The following is a 15,562-nucleotide window of genomic DNA, read 5'->3' on the forward strand; positions in this document are numbered from 1 at the left end:
TTCTACTACCCAAAGAAGTTGTAAAATTTCTCAGGCATGCTTTATATGAAAGTTCTTGGCTTTCAAGTGTCCTCTTTCCTGCCAGTGTGGAAAGGAAACTAAAATAAGTTCTGGACTTTCTGCCACTGTGTTGGAACAAGCAACAGTAGGAATATTAGACAGAGAAGAAATTGACAAGACTGACAGTTGGTGGGGAAAGGGGCAACTGGGAGTAGCAGTTGGTCTTGTTATTAGCACGCACTTCCTGGTTAGGGAAGTAGGAGGGGCTTTTCTTCTGAGTCTCTCGATAGAGGTGCCTCTACTTTCTTCAGCCCAAAGAGACAGGCCCAACCAGCTCTGAAGGTCAGAACTTTTATTGTTGCTTGATGTCTACTGCTAAGATTTTGAAATTAAGAAAACTAGCACAGATGTAGCATAGACAGGAATAAGAGAAATTCTCCACCAGCCTGTGAGGCCTGGCCTCAGCTCCAAAGTTGAGAAAGACTCCAACCTTATTTAGGGACATCTGTCTTTCCTCTTTCCTGATACTTCTCCAATCCTAACTGGTTATTAAAATTGAATATTCCAGTCATTTAAGGGGACTATCTTTTCTGGGGCAAAGAGGGATCTGAACCTCAGTTCAGTCATCCAACTACAAATGGTCTTCATCGAACCCCTGCAACTAAAGTCTGGGGAAAGGCTTGTCCCTCAAGAGGGTGTGTATTTACCGGCTCTGTGGCATCTTTGGTGTCAATCCATAGAGAAGACATCCCTGCAGGTGTTATATTTAAAATAGTTGGAGACCATAAACTGTGGCAGTTAAAAGAGTTGGGGTTATAAACTGTAGTGATTAAAATAGTGGAAGATATAAATTATAGTAGATATAAGAGTGGGTGAGTAAATTTGTGACCGCAGAAAATATGTTTCACTACAGTGTCTTGAAATCAAATATAAGGTGGTTGCCAGGGAAATATTCCCAATTATGAATATACCCAAGTTAACTGGGTTTTATAGAGAATTTAATGAATAATACAATGAGGAATTAAAGAAAAGAGAGAAAGAGAGAAAAAGGAAATAAGTATGAAGGGCCTTAAGCCAACATGGCCTAGACCTGAGTCTTAAGAGAGAGAGATCAGTCAGTCAGTCTTTTATCACTCACCACAAGGTCTGTCTAAGCAAGGATTCTAGTGACACCAGGCCAGCCCCATCTCAGCTGACTTCACTAGAGAGAGTTCCATCCAGAGTCCTCCTCAAAGAGAGATCCAGCCAGAGACTGTTTCAAAGGGCCTCTCTCCAGAGCTTCCAGAGGGACAGAGTCCCCTCAGAGGAGCTCCAGTAAGACCTCCTTAGAGATTGTCCTCCAAAAGCTTCCCTTCTCCAGAGCCTCTATCAAGAGATTCTTTTTCAAGTGATCCTCATAAGAGTTCTCTTCTCAAGAGAATCTCTTTCTTATATAGGGGGTTTTCTCCTATGTCACCTCCTCTAAGTCCTTACATCTACCAATCACAGTAGACATTTTCCAAAGGACAACCCATTCTAAAAACACTGCTGGGTCGACTTTAGTAAGTTTGTACCAGAAAAAACTTCTGAATAAGTTTTCACCTCTTTGCTCCTGGCAAATTTACAAGTTGCCTGACCTTTAATAGGTACTTAGCACCCCTTTGTATTACTTCTAAAAATAGGCATGGCTTAAAGAACTTTTTGCCTCACTATAAGTATGGGCCCAAGCACCCTCATTGTTTAGCAAGGAGTTTTTTCCCCTAAAGCAGTCCTAAGTATGGGTGGAGTAGAGGTCCTCCCATTTCTGATCCAAGTAGAGTTCTCACATCCAAATGTGGAACGTTCCCAGTTGGGAATTGTTCCAATTGAGAATTCCCCGATGGGGAAATTTTTAACATTCACAAGTCTGAGAAATTTCAAGATTCACAATCCCCCCCGATGATCATTGGGAGACTAGTCTCCCCATTGATCATGTAACATAATCAATTTGTAATCCTAAATGCACTTCTAACTATAGATATACACAATATTCAATTTTCTAAGAGGAATTAGAATAGTGAGGGAGGAAATAGAAAAGAAAGCAAAATCAATGTTTTGCTAGGTGCATTGACAGAAAGCCAAATTAGGGGCAGTCCCTTTTGGCATAAATGTGTACATTTACAATAAATGTTCAATCAAAGTTCAGTTCAATCAATCATATCCAAAGTTCATCCTTGATCTTCTTGATGAAGTGTAGGTTTTTCTGGCATCTTTCTGCAACAATTCATTCTCTGGATATAGGAGTTTCAAGCTTCTTTCTTGAAGATATTTTTTCAAACAAAATTCAATCTTGGATATTTATAAAAGTACAATCTTAAACAAAAAAAATTCAAAAATTCTTAGATTTTAAATTAAAATACACAGGTTATCATAAGTGGCTCATTTCTTTGATACCCCATTTTGTTCAAAAATAGCCTCTTGGCAGGGGACATCTCTCTCCTTTGCCTCACCAGCAGCCATATTCCCTCTCTCCCCTCAACTCCTCCATTCCCTGCTACAAGCCTTCCATATCCCCTGTTCTTCATATCCACTCATCTTTCTCTATAAATAATACACCAGATAGCACCATGGCATATTTGTAGTCAGCATATATGTTAAGATTCAGTCCCCTTCCCAATTTTAAGGTACATGCTGCTGCAAAAAGTTCTGCCTTCTGGGCAAAGGTGTCTGGGAAAAGGAGTTGTATTTCTATTGTTTTACAAAGTCTACAGATTATGCTACTTCCCTGACATCCTCTTCCATGAAACTGGAGCCATTGGTGTACCACTCCTCACCTGCTCTCATGAGGGAGTAGTTCTTTAAATCTGATCTACTTGTACACACTGAATCAATCTACTCCTCACAACTGTGGAGTGGAGTTTCATCATCTGCATTTCCAGGAGTAAGGAGAAGAGTAGATGGATTTAAAACTTGGAAGACACTAAGTGTCAAGTCTAGGTTGTCAAAGAGAAGGGCCTGATATTTAGTTAATCTCTCCCCAGATAGCCATCTTTGGCCCTTTGCTTCAAGGATCCTCAGGACTCTATGTGGGGAAAGGATTTCTAAAGATCTCACTGTCATCTTAGAAGCCTCCTCAATTTTCACAGCTGGGACTACTATTTCATGAAGATAAGGGGGCCATCTTTGGGTCAGACTATCTAGTTGTTTAGAAAAGTAGGCCATGGGTCTAGGATCAGGATCCAAAGTCTGAGTGAATACAGACAAAGCATGTGTGTATACCTCTTGTACAAAAACAGAATAAAGGGCTTGTCTAGATTAGGAAGTGCCAGGATGGGAACAGATGTCAATTTTTTCTTAATTTTTTTCTACTTGTTGCTCAGACCTCCATAAAAGAGGATCAGAGTCTGACTCTGTAATGGTCTCATTGAGAGCCTTTGCAATGCGACTTGAAAAGTGAGGGTCCAAATGCAGCAAAATAGAACCACCCGTAAGAAATCCTTGAGTTGCTTCTTTGAGGGAGGAGCACAAATTGAAAGTATGATATTCTTCCTTTCAAGGATGAGGAACCAAGATATTAGAGTAAGCTCATGTTCCAAATACTTTACCTTTTAGCTGGAAATTTTGGCTTTTGTTAGGGATACCCTGTAACTCCAGATTCTCAGGAAATTAAGAGTTATCCTCATGTCTTCAAAGGAATATTCAAGGTCTAGGTGGAGGTAAGAATGTTGTCCACATATTGGACTAAACTGCTTTTTTTCAGCTGTATTGTCCTCAGGTCTTTTCCTGGGATATTGCCAAATAAATGAGGGCTATCTCTAACCCCAAATGGAAGGAAAATCCAGATGAAATGTTGAGACGTGGTTTCCTGTTTAAAGGTAAAGATGGATTGAGAATCTTCATGTAGAAGGATCTGAAAAAAAGCATCTTTGAGATCAAGATTAGTAAACCATTGGATATTACTAAGAATCTGAGTAATGGTATAGCATTTGGGGATAATGGGATGAGTGGGGACAAATGCCTGATAAATATCCTTCAAATCCTAGACCATATTCCCCATTTAGTTTCTTCATTGGGAGGATAAGAGTGTTGCAAGGGGATTGGCATAGCTTTAGCAGACTATAATGAAGAAATTTATTTATAAGGGGCTGTAATCCAGCCCAAGCTTCTGGCTTAACAGGATATTTGTGGAAGTGAGGGAATTTATTGGAATCCCTTAGTCTAATTTTGACTGAGGATGTAGACCTGATTAGAACCCTTTGATCCCACATGGTGGAGTCTACAGTGTCCCAAATGGCAAAGGGGATATTAGGTGGTCAGGAGGTCAGATGGAATGTCCCAACAGTAGAATTTAGGAGTGAAAAATGAGTCCCCATTTTTAGCATCTGATTTCTCCCCAGTAAGGGAGCTGGACACAAAGAAACAATTAGGAAGGAGTGCGGGAGCAACAGGTCCTCATACCAGCAAGGTAAGGAAAGGGTTCCTTGACATTTCTTGATACCACCACAAAGAGTGGACCCAGAGTGCTAGGGAAAGATAGAGTAAGTGGCTCCTGTATCAATTAAGAAATTAATGTTTTTACCTGCCACATCTATGACAACTCTGGGTTTGACCACAAAGATGAAAGAGAGGACCCTGACCATTCCTCTGGCCTCAAGACTACAAGTCTTGAAAGAACTGGAGGGCAGGGAGTTCAGAGGCCAAGACTCAACCACTCTTAGGGTGCTCCCCTCCAGTGACTTTCTTGAATACATACTGGACAGGGGCCCAGAGGTTTTTTCTTCTGCGGAAACTCTTTAGACCAATGGACCTCCTTTCAGCATTTGAAACAGAAACTGACAATCCAGGAGCTGCCTGGATCCTCTTCTGGGTATTGGATATGGCAGTAGTCAAATTTTGAGCCTCTTTTCTTTGCCTTGTGGTCCTTTTCTTCTGCTAAAGCTTGATCCTTGTTATTAAACATTCCAAAGGTGGCTTCCAAAAGTTGAGACTGGGGTGTCTGGAACCCAATAGCCAGTTTGGGGAGTTTGGTCCTGATACCTGAAGCATATTGGACCATGAAGTGCATGATCAGGATGGCAGTACCTTTTGGGAATTTGAGATCTAAATTAGCATATTTCTGTATTCCTTCAACTAGTCTTCCTTGGAAGAGAGCAGGATTTTCCTCTGCTCCCTGGTAAATCACTTTAAGTTTTTCAAAATTACATGTTTCTTCACCCCCTTTTTCATCTTTTCAGTGAGATAGGTGAACATGTGGTCTCATCTGTCCCTATGAGGGTGGTTTCCCACATAGACCTATCCCTGATCTGCCACAGAGACTATTGCCCCAGGTGGATATTGATCATCTCAGTTGTCTCAGCCACATTAGACCAAATTTCTAAGCCAAGTCCCATAGCCTTCTCTTCTCCTCTATGGTACAAAAGGACAAGAGGATGATATTAATATTGCCCCAAAATAGATTGAATTCTAGAACAACTCCCTTAAAGATCTTGACAAATTTAATGAGATCCTCTGTATATCTACAGTTTTTCTTTAATTTAGGAGAGTTCAGTCATAGAGAAAGGACATGTTCTCTTGTAATTGCCCAGGCTCTAATTTGCCACCTTCCTCCAGTGCAAAGGTTAGGCAGTGGAGGTAGTTATGAAAGGGGCAGGTAAGGGGTCACATTTCTGGTATTTAAAGGGCTCAGAATCAGCCTTTGAGAATAGGAGTGAGGTAGGATGGCAGTTTTTCCCCTGATTTATCTCTTCCTGGCTTAAGTATCAGGATAACATTTGTAATAATCTCCTAGTTCTGTTTATTTCACTTTGCATGAGCTTATATGTCTTCCCAGGTTTTCTGGAAACCATCCTGCTTGTTATCTCTTATAGCACAATAATATTCTATCACAAATATATGCCACAACTTGTCCAACTATTCCCCAATTGATGGGCATCCCCTCAATTTTCCATTCTTTCCATCACAAAAAGATCTACAATAAATTTTTTTAACAAGTAGGTCCTTTCACTGTTTTGATTGTTAATTCTGTTTTTCTCTTCATTATAATTTCCTGTAATTTTTCCTCTCTTTTCTTCCTTTACCCTTCTGTACAAAGAAAAATGAAAAGAAATAAGATTAAGATGAATAATCTATAATTTAAGTGACCCAAATCTATTTTTCTCCTGCTCTATTCTTCCACTAGTCCAAACCTGGATCACAAATATTTACACTTTTTTGTCTTTTTTTTGTTGATCCTCCCTCTATGATCTTCCCTCCCAAGTTATAATTTGTTTTTCTTATGAATATTCCCTCATTCCTTGCCAAAATTCCTTTTATCTTTTCTATGTTCCCACTTATTTCTCTTTTATATTTATGATTTTTACTATAACAAAGTCCATGTCTGTCTGTCTGTATATGGATACTTAAAACTCCTTTGTTCAGTTAAAGTAAAAGGGATTTTTGAGGTGTCCACTCCCTTCATCCTCTTTTTCATGTTAGTATACTTCTCTGGCATACATTGACAGCTATGTGGAAGGGGGATTGGAAAGGCTTAGGGAAGTGAGAAGGAATATCAATTTTTTTGCAGTAGTCAAGGCAAGAAATTATGAAGATCTGAACTAATGGGGTAGGGGAGAGGTGAGAAAGAGGCACATGTAAGAGATGTTAAGATAAAAAATGACAAGATATTTAGGGTGAATGAGAATTGAGGAGTCAAAGATAATACCTAGAATTTTTGCATTTTCCTCATCTTTTTTGCCTGATGTAACCAAAGTTTACATTTTCTTTTTAATAAAACCCATGACAATTCATTTCAAAGGAACATAATTGCTCTTAAATAGTGCTGTTAGTAAGATATAATTAACCTTGTGCCCACAGGGGAAAGTTCCACAGGAAGGAGATCCTAGGGAATGAAACCTCTTAGATAAAAGGTTCAGGGAAGTCAAAAAGGGATATGAGTCCAGTGACTGAATGTGCTGAAAGAAGCATGTGACAGATCAACCAGAAAGCCTATTAGAGGGAAAGAATCTATCCTAATTTAGAAAAGGAAACACAAAGGGAAAGGGAAAGGACAAGAGGACACTGACAATAACTGCTCCAGCTTGAACAGGTGATGACTTCTCATTATACATATTCACAGGAAGAGGCCTGAGAATAGACCACACATAAAGAATAATATTCAAGTGTGGGAAAGAAATACTAATGAATTTAATTCTTATTATAAGGAAGTTAGTTAGAGAAGCACAGAAATAGGTGAATCGCATTAATGCAGGGGATTAGTAAACCAAAAATATTCTCTACTCAAAAGTTCTACAAAAAATGGTCACCATGCAAAAAAATTCCTAAGCTATGTATGTCTTTACATCTTTAGATTCAGGTGGGACTCAAAGTCTCATCTCAGTCTAGTTTTATCTAGGCAGATTATGTTAGCATCCTTGATAACCGTGTATTTTTCTCTAAGGCCAATGAAAATGGCTTGTCTTCAACAAAAGGAGGTGGGATTGAAAAGGGAAGGGGGTAGAAAAATATGTAAGATTTTAGTGTAACTATATCTCTTAATTTCATGTTTGTTTATATGAAATAATTAGAATAGTAAATTAATTATCAGAAAATCAATAAATCAACAAGCATTTACTAGGCATCTTCTTTGTACCAGCAATTCTGCCAGGTGCTTGGTATGAAAAATAAAAAAAAATAAAACAATTCAGTCCTGCCTCAAGTTTACAATAAAGCTGAAAGGTACAATGTGCATAAATAGACATACACAAAGTAGATACTAGGTAATTTGTGGATAAATTAGTTAGAAACTGAAAGATCAGGTAAAGCTTCATTTAAAGGTAGCAATTGATCTAAGTCTTAAAGGAAACTATGGAAACTATGGATTTTATGAAATCCAGATGAAGATAGAGTTCATTCTAGGCATGGGAGCAGGACAATACAAAATTATGGAGACAAGAGTAATGTCATGTATGAAGAATACTAAGAAAACCAGTTTGTCTAGATAAGATGGGCAAGTCTTTAAATCCAAAATGTAGAAAATTATATTTGATCTGAGAATTACTAATGAACCACTGAAATTTATTGAGTAGGGGAACAACATGGTTATGTCTTTAGGAAAACACTTTGATAGCTGTGTGGAACATGGATTTGAAGCTGGGGTAATAATTAAATTGATGTTTAAAGTGATCCCTAAAAAGGTAAAGAGAGAAAGAGGAGATTGGATGGACCATGGGATATTTTAACATAATTAAATTTTTGCTTTTAATATTTGTAATATGAACTAGAGCTATTAATGCTTAATCAGTAAAAGAGGGACGTTTCTCTGTCTGCATCAGGAAACAATCAGTAATTCTGAGTTGATATTGAAAAGGACCCAGTAACAAAAGCTGGAAAAAGGCAAAAGAAAGACAAGGAAGTTTGATTTAGAAGAATTAAGACCAGAAGGGAAAATATTTCTTGAACATCCCAGAGTGGATGAATTCAGTTTAAAGTGAAAGGAAGATGTGATATGGGTTTTAAGACAATGGGACTTCTTCATTTTCTAATGATGAGTGAGTAAACTTAATACAAACAGAAAGATGATCAGCATAGTTAGCTTAAGGAGTCAAGTAACAGGACCCTTGATTCAAAAAGCCAGGAATGGACATAACCAGGCCATGGGAAGGCAGTGAAATGTTTTCCAAAGAGGTAAAATCTGTACTTTTATTTCTATCTATGGTCACATAACTGTTCGGCCTTCATAGTTTGTACATTGATATCTCTCACTAACTAGAATAGTCTTTGAAGCCATTGAAAAGACTAGACTGGGAAATAGTAATGCTATCAGTAACTCACAAGGAGGAGAGATACACGAGAAACGTAGAAGGAAAGAGAGAAGACTAAGGATATGATGTCAGAGCTATAGCTGTTTCCCTCTAGAAATAACATTGCATTTATTTATCTGTGTACATGGTGTATTTCTCTAGTATAGAAACTCTTGAGTTGGAGTTTGTGACAGATTTCATGAGGAGTTGGAACTTTTATGGATAAAATTGCACCTTTATTTCAACATAATTGACTTCCTTTATAATCCTTTGTAGTTTATACAATTAAAAACTCTTCTGAGAGGAGCTCCATGGGCTTCATCAGATTGCCAAAATGGTCCATGGCACAAAAAGAACCTCTGCCCTACTAGAACCTAAGATTATTAAGGGCAGATGTCTAACATTTCCTTTGGCAAATTCAAACACAAGCCTTGTAGCATAACAGACTTTTATCAACTGAATTGTGATTTGAATTATTCTTCCTCTTTGGGGAAAGAATAGATGGAAAACCAAAAAGGATAGTAACCAAGGACATTGCTGTAATCACACACAGCTTTTGGAGCATTGGTGTTCATTTGGGACAATGCTTGGGCACACAAAAAGGTAAAATATCTGCTAGACCATTTACTTATTTGTAGTTTGGTGTGACTAAGCTGCTAGGGCAAACATGAGTAACAACAATACTTCTCACTCTTATAACACTCAAAGGGTAGAACCTTAATGAACCAATGAAACATGAAATGAGCAGACCCAGAACACTGTACACAGAAAGTAAAACACCGTGGAAAAATCCAATGTAATAGACCTTGCTACTAGTAGCACTGCAACAAGCCAGGTCAATGTTATCCACATTGAGAGAAGGAACTATGGGGGTATAAATGCAAAAGCAAAACATATGACATCACTTATCACTGTATATACGGGTATGAGATTTAGGGTCTGGGCTTTAATAAAATTACTGTATAGCAAAAATGATTAATAAGGAAGTAGGTAGCAAGTGACAACATTTGTACAACCAAATGGAATTGTTTGTTGGCTCTGGGGAGCAAGGAGGGAAGAGGGGAAGCAAAGAAAATGAATCGTATAAACTGGAAAAATATTCTAAAATTAAATTAATTAAATTAACTTTCCCTTATCCCCACCCCCAAAAAAATAAGAGTCAAAGGGTAGATTTAGCCTCCCTCTGCTTCTTTCTGGCTGTCTCTCTGCAGAAAAAAACTCTTGTAGTCTAGCTAGGTGATAGCTAAAATACCTGACTTATTAACAGTTTCTGACCTGTCCCCTCATCTCCTCCATTTTACTCTTAATTTTGCAGGTTGGGCTGGGTTCTGATCAAGAAACAAGGCCCATGTGTCATGGGGAGAGAGCAACATACATAATCCTGTGGGATTCCTGCATATAAAGGATTTTGTAGAGTGGGTCATAACAGACCCTGTTTCTCTCTCTCTCCATAGAAAGAGGAATACTTGATCTTATTTGGTTAATGAATTAATATGAGGAAGCATTGGGATTTTAGCCCAAAGATCTCATACAAGAATTAATGGTCTTATATAACCTGCCTCCTCTCTACCACCTATATCTATTCTACCTGAACTAGCGGCAGGAATGCCTAAAAGAAAAAGAAGATGTCCTCTGGTAATGTCTACAACCCTTAGATCTCTTAACAACAAGTATGATAATGACCCAAATTCTCTGAGGCTTAGTTTAGAATCCAGAAACTTACATAAGGCCCTCTTTCTAGAGGTTTCTGTAAATCTAAGATGTGTATGACACTCTCCCCTCCGTGGGAACAGGACAAGCACCAGTCCAGTTGCCTTGTGGTGCTATGTTGAGGATTTCTGTGAAGATTATTGGCAGTGAGCAATTTCCCTCTGATCCAAAAGACAGTATCAAGTTAAGTTTAATCAACAAGAATTTAAGTATCTATTATGTGTGGTGTACTATGCTAAGAGCTAGGGGTATAAAGAAAGCTAAAAATGGTTTCTGCCCTCAAGGACCCCACAATCTAATAGGGTTGACAAGAAGAACAGCTATGTACAAACAAGATATATATGGAATGAGTTAAAGGTAATCTCAAGGGTACAGATCGGTGGCTCAGTGGATTGAGAGTCTGGCCCAGAGATGGGATATCTTGAGTCCAAATCTGGCCTCAGACACTTCCCAGCTATGTGACCCTGAGCAAGTCACTTAACACCCATTGCCCAGCCCTTACCACTCTTCTGCCTTAGAACCAGTACATAGTATTGATTCTAAGATGGAAGGTAAGTTAAAAAAAAAAGGTAATTTCAAAAGGAAGGCACTACCAATAGGAACCAGGAAAGACTCTTTTTAAAAGATGGAATTTGAGCTAAAACATAAAGGAAATCATAAAATCCAAGGCATGAAAACAGAGGAGGAGGATTCCAGGCGTGGTCAGTTAGTGAAAATATATAGAATCAAGAGTTGGATTTTTGTGTGAGGAATAGCAGAGGTCAGTATCACTGCATTGCCAAGTCTATATCGGGGAAACAGGTAAGAAAACTGGAAAGGTGTGACAGGAAGGTTATGAATGCTTTTAAAAGCCCAAGAGATCTTATATTTGATTATGAAGACATAGTATGAAGACAATTAGGAGACACTGGAGTTTATTGGATTTGAGGGGGACAATGCAATATGACAGACTTGTGCTTTAGAAAGATCAGTTTGAAACTGAATGTCGAAAGGAATGGAGTGTGGAGACATTTGAGGCAGCAAGACCAGCCAGAAGGCTATTACAATAACCCAGGCATAAAGTGATAAGGGCCTGTACCAGGAGGTAGCAGTGTCAGAGGAGAGAAAAGATTTATATCAGACTGATTAGAAAATTGAATATCCAGAAAAAATTCAATGTGCACTTTGTCCTTTGCTTGAAGGGAGGTATATAAATTCCCTCAAGTTTCTTTCAAGCTTTTGTGTAATATCACTACACCTTTTCTTTCAACAAAGTGTTTGCATTCCCTTCCCATGCCCCACAAAGGACTGATGAAAGGTCAAGAGAGGGGTTATCAACAGATCTGAAAAGTGTATATGAAGGAGAAAAGTGGAAAAGCACTGAAGTATCATGGGATCATATAATTAAATCTGGAAGAGAATTTAGAGATTGTTAAATTCAGCCCCTTCATTCTACATATGAGGAAACTGAGACCAGGATAAGTTTAATAGCGACTTGCCGAGCATGGCTTAGGTAGTAAGTATCTGAGACAGGTTCTGAATGAAGACCTTCCTGACTTTAAGTCCAGTACCCCAGTCACTACACTAAGCTGCCTACTCTCTCCTTTCTTCTCCATGCTTGCTAAATATATAGACCTTATGTACAAGGCTCGATGCCATAGGAAAAGTCCTGAATTCTCCCTCTTGCCAGTTTCATTAGCAACAGGAGTTTGCATCAAGGCAATGCAAAGTGGCAACCAAACCTTTGTGACCCATTTCATCCTGGTTGGCCTTCACCATCACCCCAAGCTTGGTGTTCCACTCTTCCTCGTCTTCCTTGCCATCTACCTTCTCACCATATCTGGTAATGGGCTAATCATCCTCACTATCCTAGTTGATGTTCGGCTTCATCGACCCATGTACTGGTTTCTATGCCACCTCTCTTTTCTGGACATGACTATTTCTTGTGCCATTGTCCCCAAGATGCTGGCTGGCTTCCTGTTGAACAGCAGAGCCATCTCCTTTGGAGGCTGTGTGATTCAACTCTTCTCTTTCCACTTCTTGGGGTGCACTGAATGTTTTCTTTATACCCTCATGGCTTATGACCGCTTCCTTGCAATCTGTAAACCTCTGCATTATGCCACCATCATGACCCGAAGTGTCTGTAATTGTCTGGCCTTGGGCACTTGGCTGGGTGGCTCTCTCCATTCAATCTTCCAGACATGTTTCATGTTCCGTCTGCCTTTTTGTGGCCCCAACCAAGTTGACTATTTCTTCTGTGACATTCCTGCCATGCTACGACTTGCCTGTGCTGATACTGTCATCAATGAACTGGTCACATTTGTGGACATTGGTTTCTTGGCCCTGACCTGCTTTGTGCTTATTCTCACCTCCTATGGCTACATTGTAGCTGCCATCCTACGCATCCGCTCTGCTGATGGGCGCCGCAATGCCTTCTCTACCTGTGCTGCACACCTCACAGTAGTCATTGTGTACTATGTGCCCTGTACTTTCATCTATTTGCGGCCTGGCTCCCAAGAGCCATTGGATGGGGTGGTGGCTGTTTTCTACACAGTCATTACACCTCTGCTCAATCCCATCATCTACACACTCCGTAACAAGGAGATGAAGTCAGCATTATGGAGGCTAGGGGGCCGGAGGGAAGTGCAACCACATTGATTCCACCTATCAAGGCATGTTCAAGCAAAACTTTGAACCAAGGGACGCAGGACAATATTATGGGAGAAATTTCCCAGAAGAGGGAGAGATGTCTATATAGATAGAAGAACATAGAGGTCCTGAGAAGGGAACCTAGGTAATATTAGCACAGAGACCATTTCCCTCATTTCTTATTGTAGTTCCAATGGAAATGCATCAGATCAACTAAACTGGGCACTTTGCTAAGAAAAAAAATTAGAGGAGTATAAATGAATCTTCTAGGAGTCCTTTTCTTCTCCCAAGGAGCTTGTTTATCTTGAGATTCCATCTGAGTTTGAAGAAGACAGATGTTTCTGCAGTTTTGCACTTAACTGGAAGAATAACAAGCCATTTGGGATCCCTGGGCCCTAGCTGTCAGATTCATGAAAGCCATACTCTAGCTAGGAGCTAAGACTTTTAATGAAACTGAAACTTAGAGTTTTCTGGACTAATAATATGTAATCTACTCTATCAAACTATGGGGAACTAAGTCAAGGGCACCAATTCCATTCCTCAAAAAATGATTAGGTTTTCCTTCTATGTCTTTGCATGAGAATGTGTAGTGAATGATTGAGGCAAGTCAGCTCTACGGGGCATGAAAACAGATATGTGCTTAGTAACATGTGAGGAAATCTGATTTTTTTCATACTAAAATTATGATAGAGGGAGATATGACAAGAAGCCATTGTTACCTATCCCCCAGGGATATGTCCACTATGACTATTCTCAGAAATAGGAGATTGGGAATGCAAGAGGCTCCTGCAGAAGGTTTCACATACAAACCTAGCAGCACAGGTCTCTCAAAGTCACTCTATCCCCCAAACATATGTCCCTTATCTCTCACATGTTCAAAATGTCAAGAGCTTGGTGGAGTTGGGAAGAAGTTGCTTCAGAAGGTTATGGAATGTTTCTGAGAACAAATGTATGCCAGCTACTTACACTTTTTGTGCATGGCACAACAGAGATGGAGGAATAAAAGGAAATAACCCCCCCAAAGATACTAGAACATTCAATTCATGTCTAGAATGATTTATCGAGTATCCCACATATGCCCAGAAAAATTCAAACACACAAAGATGTCATGGCACAGTTCTTGCCTTCTTAGTCTTTTGAAAGAAAACAGCTTACCAACATGAAAAGTAACCAACTTACAATATAAAAAAGTAAACAATTAAGTGCCAAAGTATGTGGTACATATGGTAAATATCAAAGTAGTCCATCAATTTAACACATGAATTAGAACTATAGGATTTAAAGGAACCTTCACAGAAGAGATAGTTATTGTACATGAACCAGTATTCTATAATTCATTTGAATTTTTAAAAATGTTTGAATATAGTTATGTTGCCCTCAAGTCCTCACTTCTTGAGGCTAAACATTGTTATTTCCTTCAAATGGTCTTCATATGACATAGTTTGAGCCCTTTCATTATCCTCATTCTCTTCACCTTGTCTCACCAAGGCCTAGTGAAAAAGAAGGGCTATAATCTTCTGTATTCTAGGTATGATAGTTCTATTAATTCAGTCCCAGATTAAATTAGCATTTTTTGCCTGCCACATTATACTGTTGGCTCATATTGATCTGGAAGCTGTAAAAAAGATTCAAAGTTCAACTCCTAGCTGACTCACCAAAACTGTAAAAATAATGAGTGAATGAATTGATTATGAATATAAACTGATTAGAAACTCTGCTAGCTGTGCTTACAAAGTGTCTTCAGTTTATATCAATGAAGTGAAGCTCATAAGTGAACTTCTCTTCAGAGCCAGGCTCAAGGATGCTAAGGAGACTCTTGTTATAAAAAAATAAACTATTTATTAAGAATATAAGGATATAAAAGGATTTCTGATTCTAACTCCACACAAATAAAACTCCCTGGTTCTTCAAGGAACCACTTCTCCAGTTTCCACAGGCTACACTGATCCTTCCTGATCTTACTAACCCAAATTTTCCCTATTCTACAACAAACTCACACTATTGTCCTTATAAGAAATAAATAATTCTTAACTTTGTCTCCAAGTTATAAAAATAACAAAGGCCAGTTGGCTGAGCCTCAATAAGAACCAAGTTAGGACTCTGAGCCTTAGCAGAGTCAGAGTCCAAACCAAATACCTGGTCTTCCTTTGGTCTTCTCAGGATAAAACAATTCATGAAACAGCAATAGACAGGCACTAGTGTTTCCCAAGTTGGAAAAGGAAATCACTTAGCTCCTTCAGGTTTTTCCCTCCTTTCCTTCTATCTCAGTGAGGAAAGAGAGAGAAAATATGTAACCTGCTTCCAGCCCTCAGAAAGAGAGAGTAGCTACCTGTCCCAGAGAGTAACTGCCACAGAAAACTGTTACACCTCCCACACACACTGTCAACATTTGAAAATGACACTCTCTCAGATCTGTTTCAAACTCCAATTCTTTCTCAAGCCAGCTTCTCCACTTCTTATCTCTAAACTAATGTAACAAGACTTAATTT

At 39.0% G+C, this 15,562-nt stretch overlaps 1 protein-coding gene across 1 annotated transcript; it reads left to right on the top strand.

Annotated features, from left to right (window-relative positions):
* Positions 1-12,028: 12,028 nt before the first annotated feature.
* On the top strand, positions 12,029-13,082 carry LOC100030343 (olfactory receptor 10G6). Its single transcript, XM_001379841.4, has one exon. It carries the CDS (start codon positions 12,039-12,041, stop codon positions 13,080-13,082), a length of 1,044 nt encoding a protein of 347 aa, XP_001379878.3. The 5' UTR covers positions 12,029-12,038.
* The last annotated feature ends 2,480 nt before the right edge of the window (positions 13,083-15,562 follow it).

Source organism: Monodelphis domestica, chromosome 4 (assembly GCF_027887165.1).
Source record: "Monodelphis domestica isolate mMonDom1 chromosome 4, mMonDom1.pri, whole genome shotgun sequence".
Classification (NCBI taxonomy): domain Eukaryota; kingdom Metazoa; phylum Chordata; class Mammalia; order Didelphimorphia; family Didelphidae; genus Monodelphis; species Monodelphis domestica.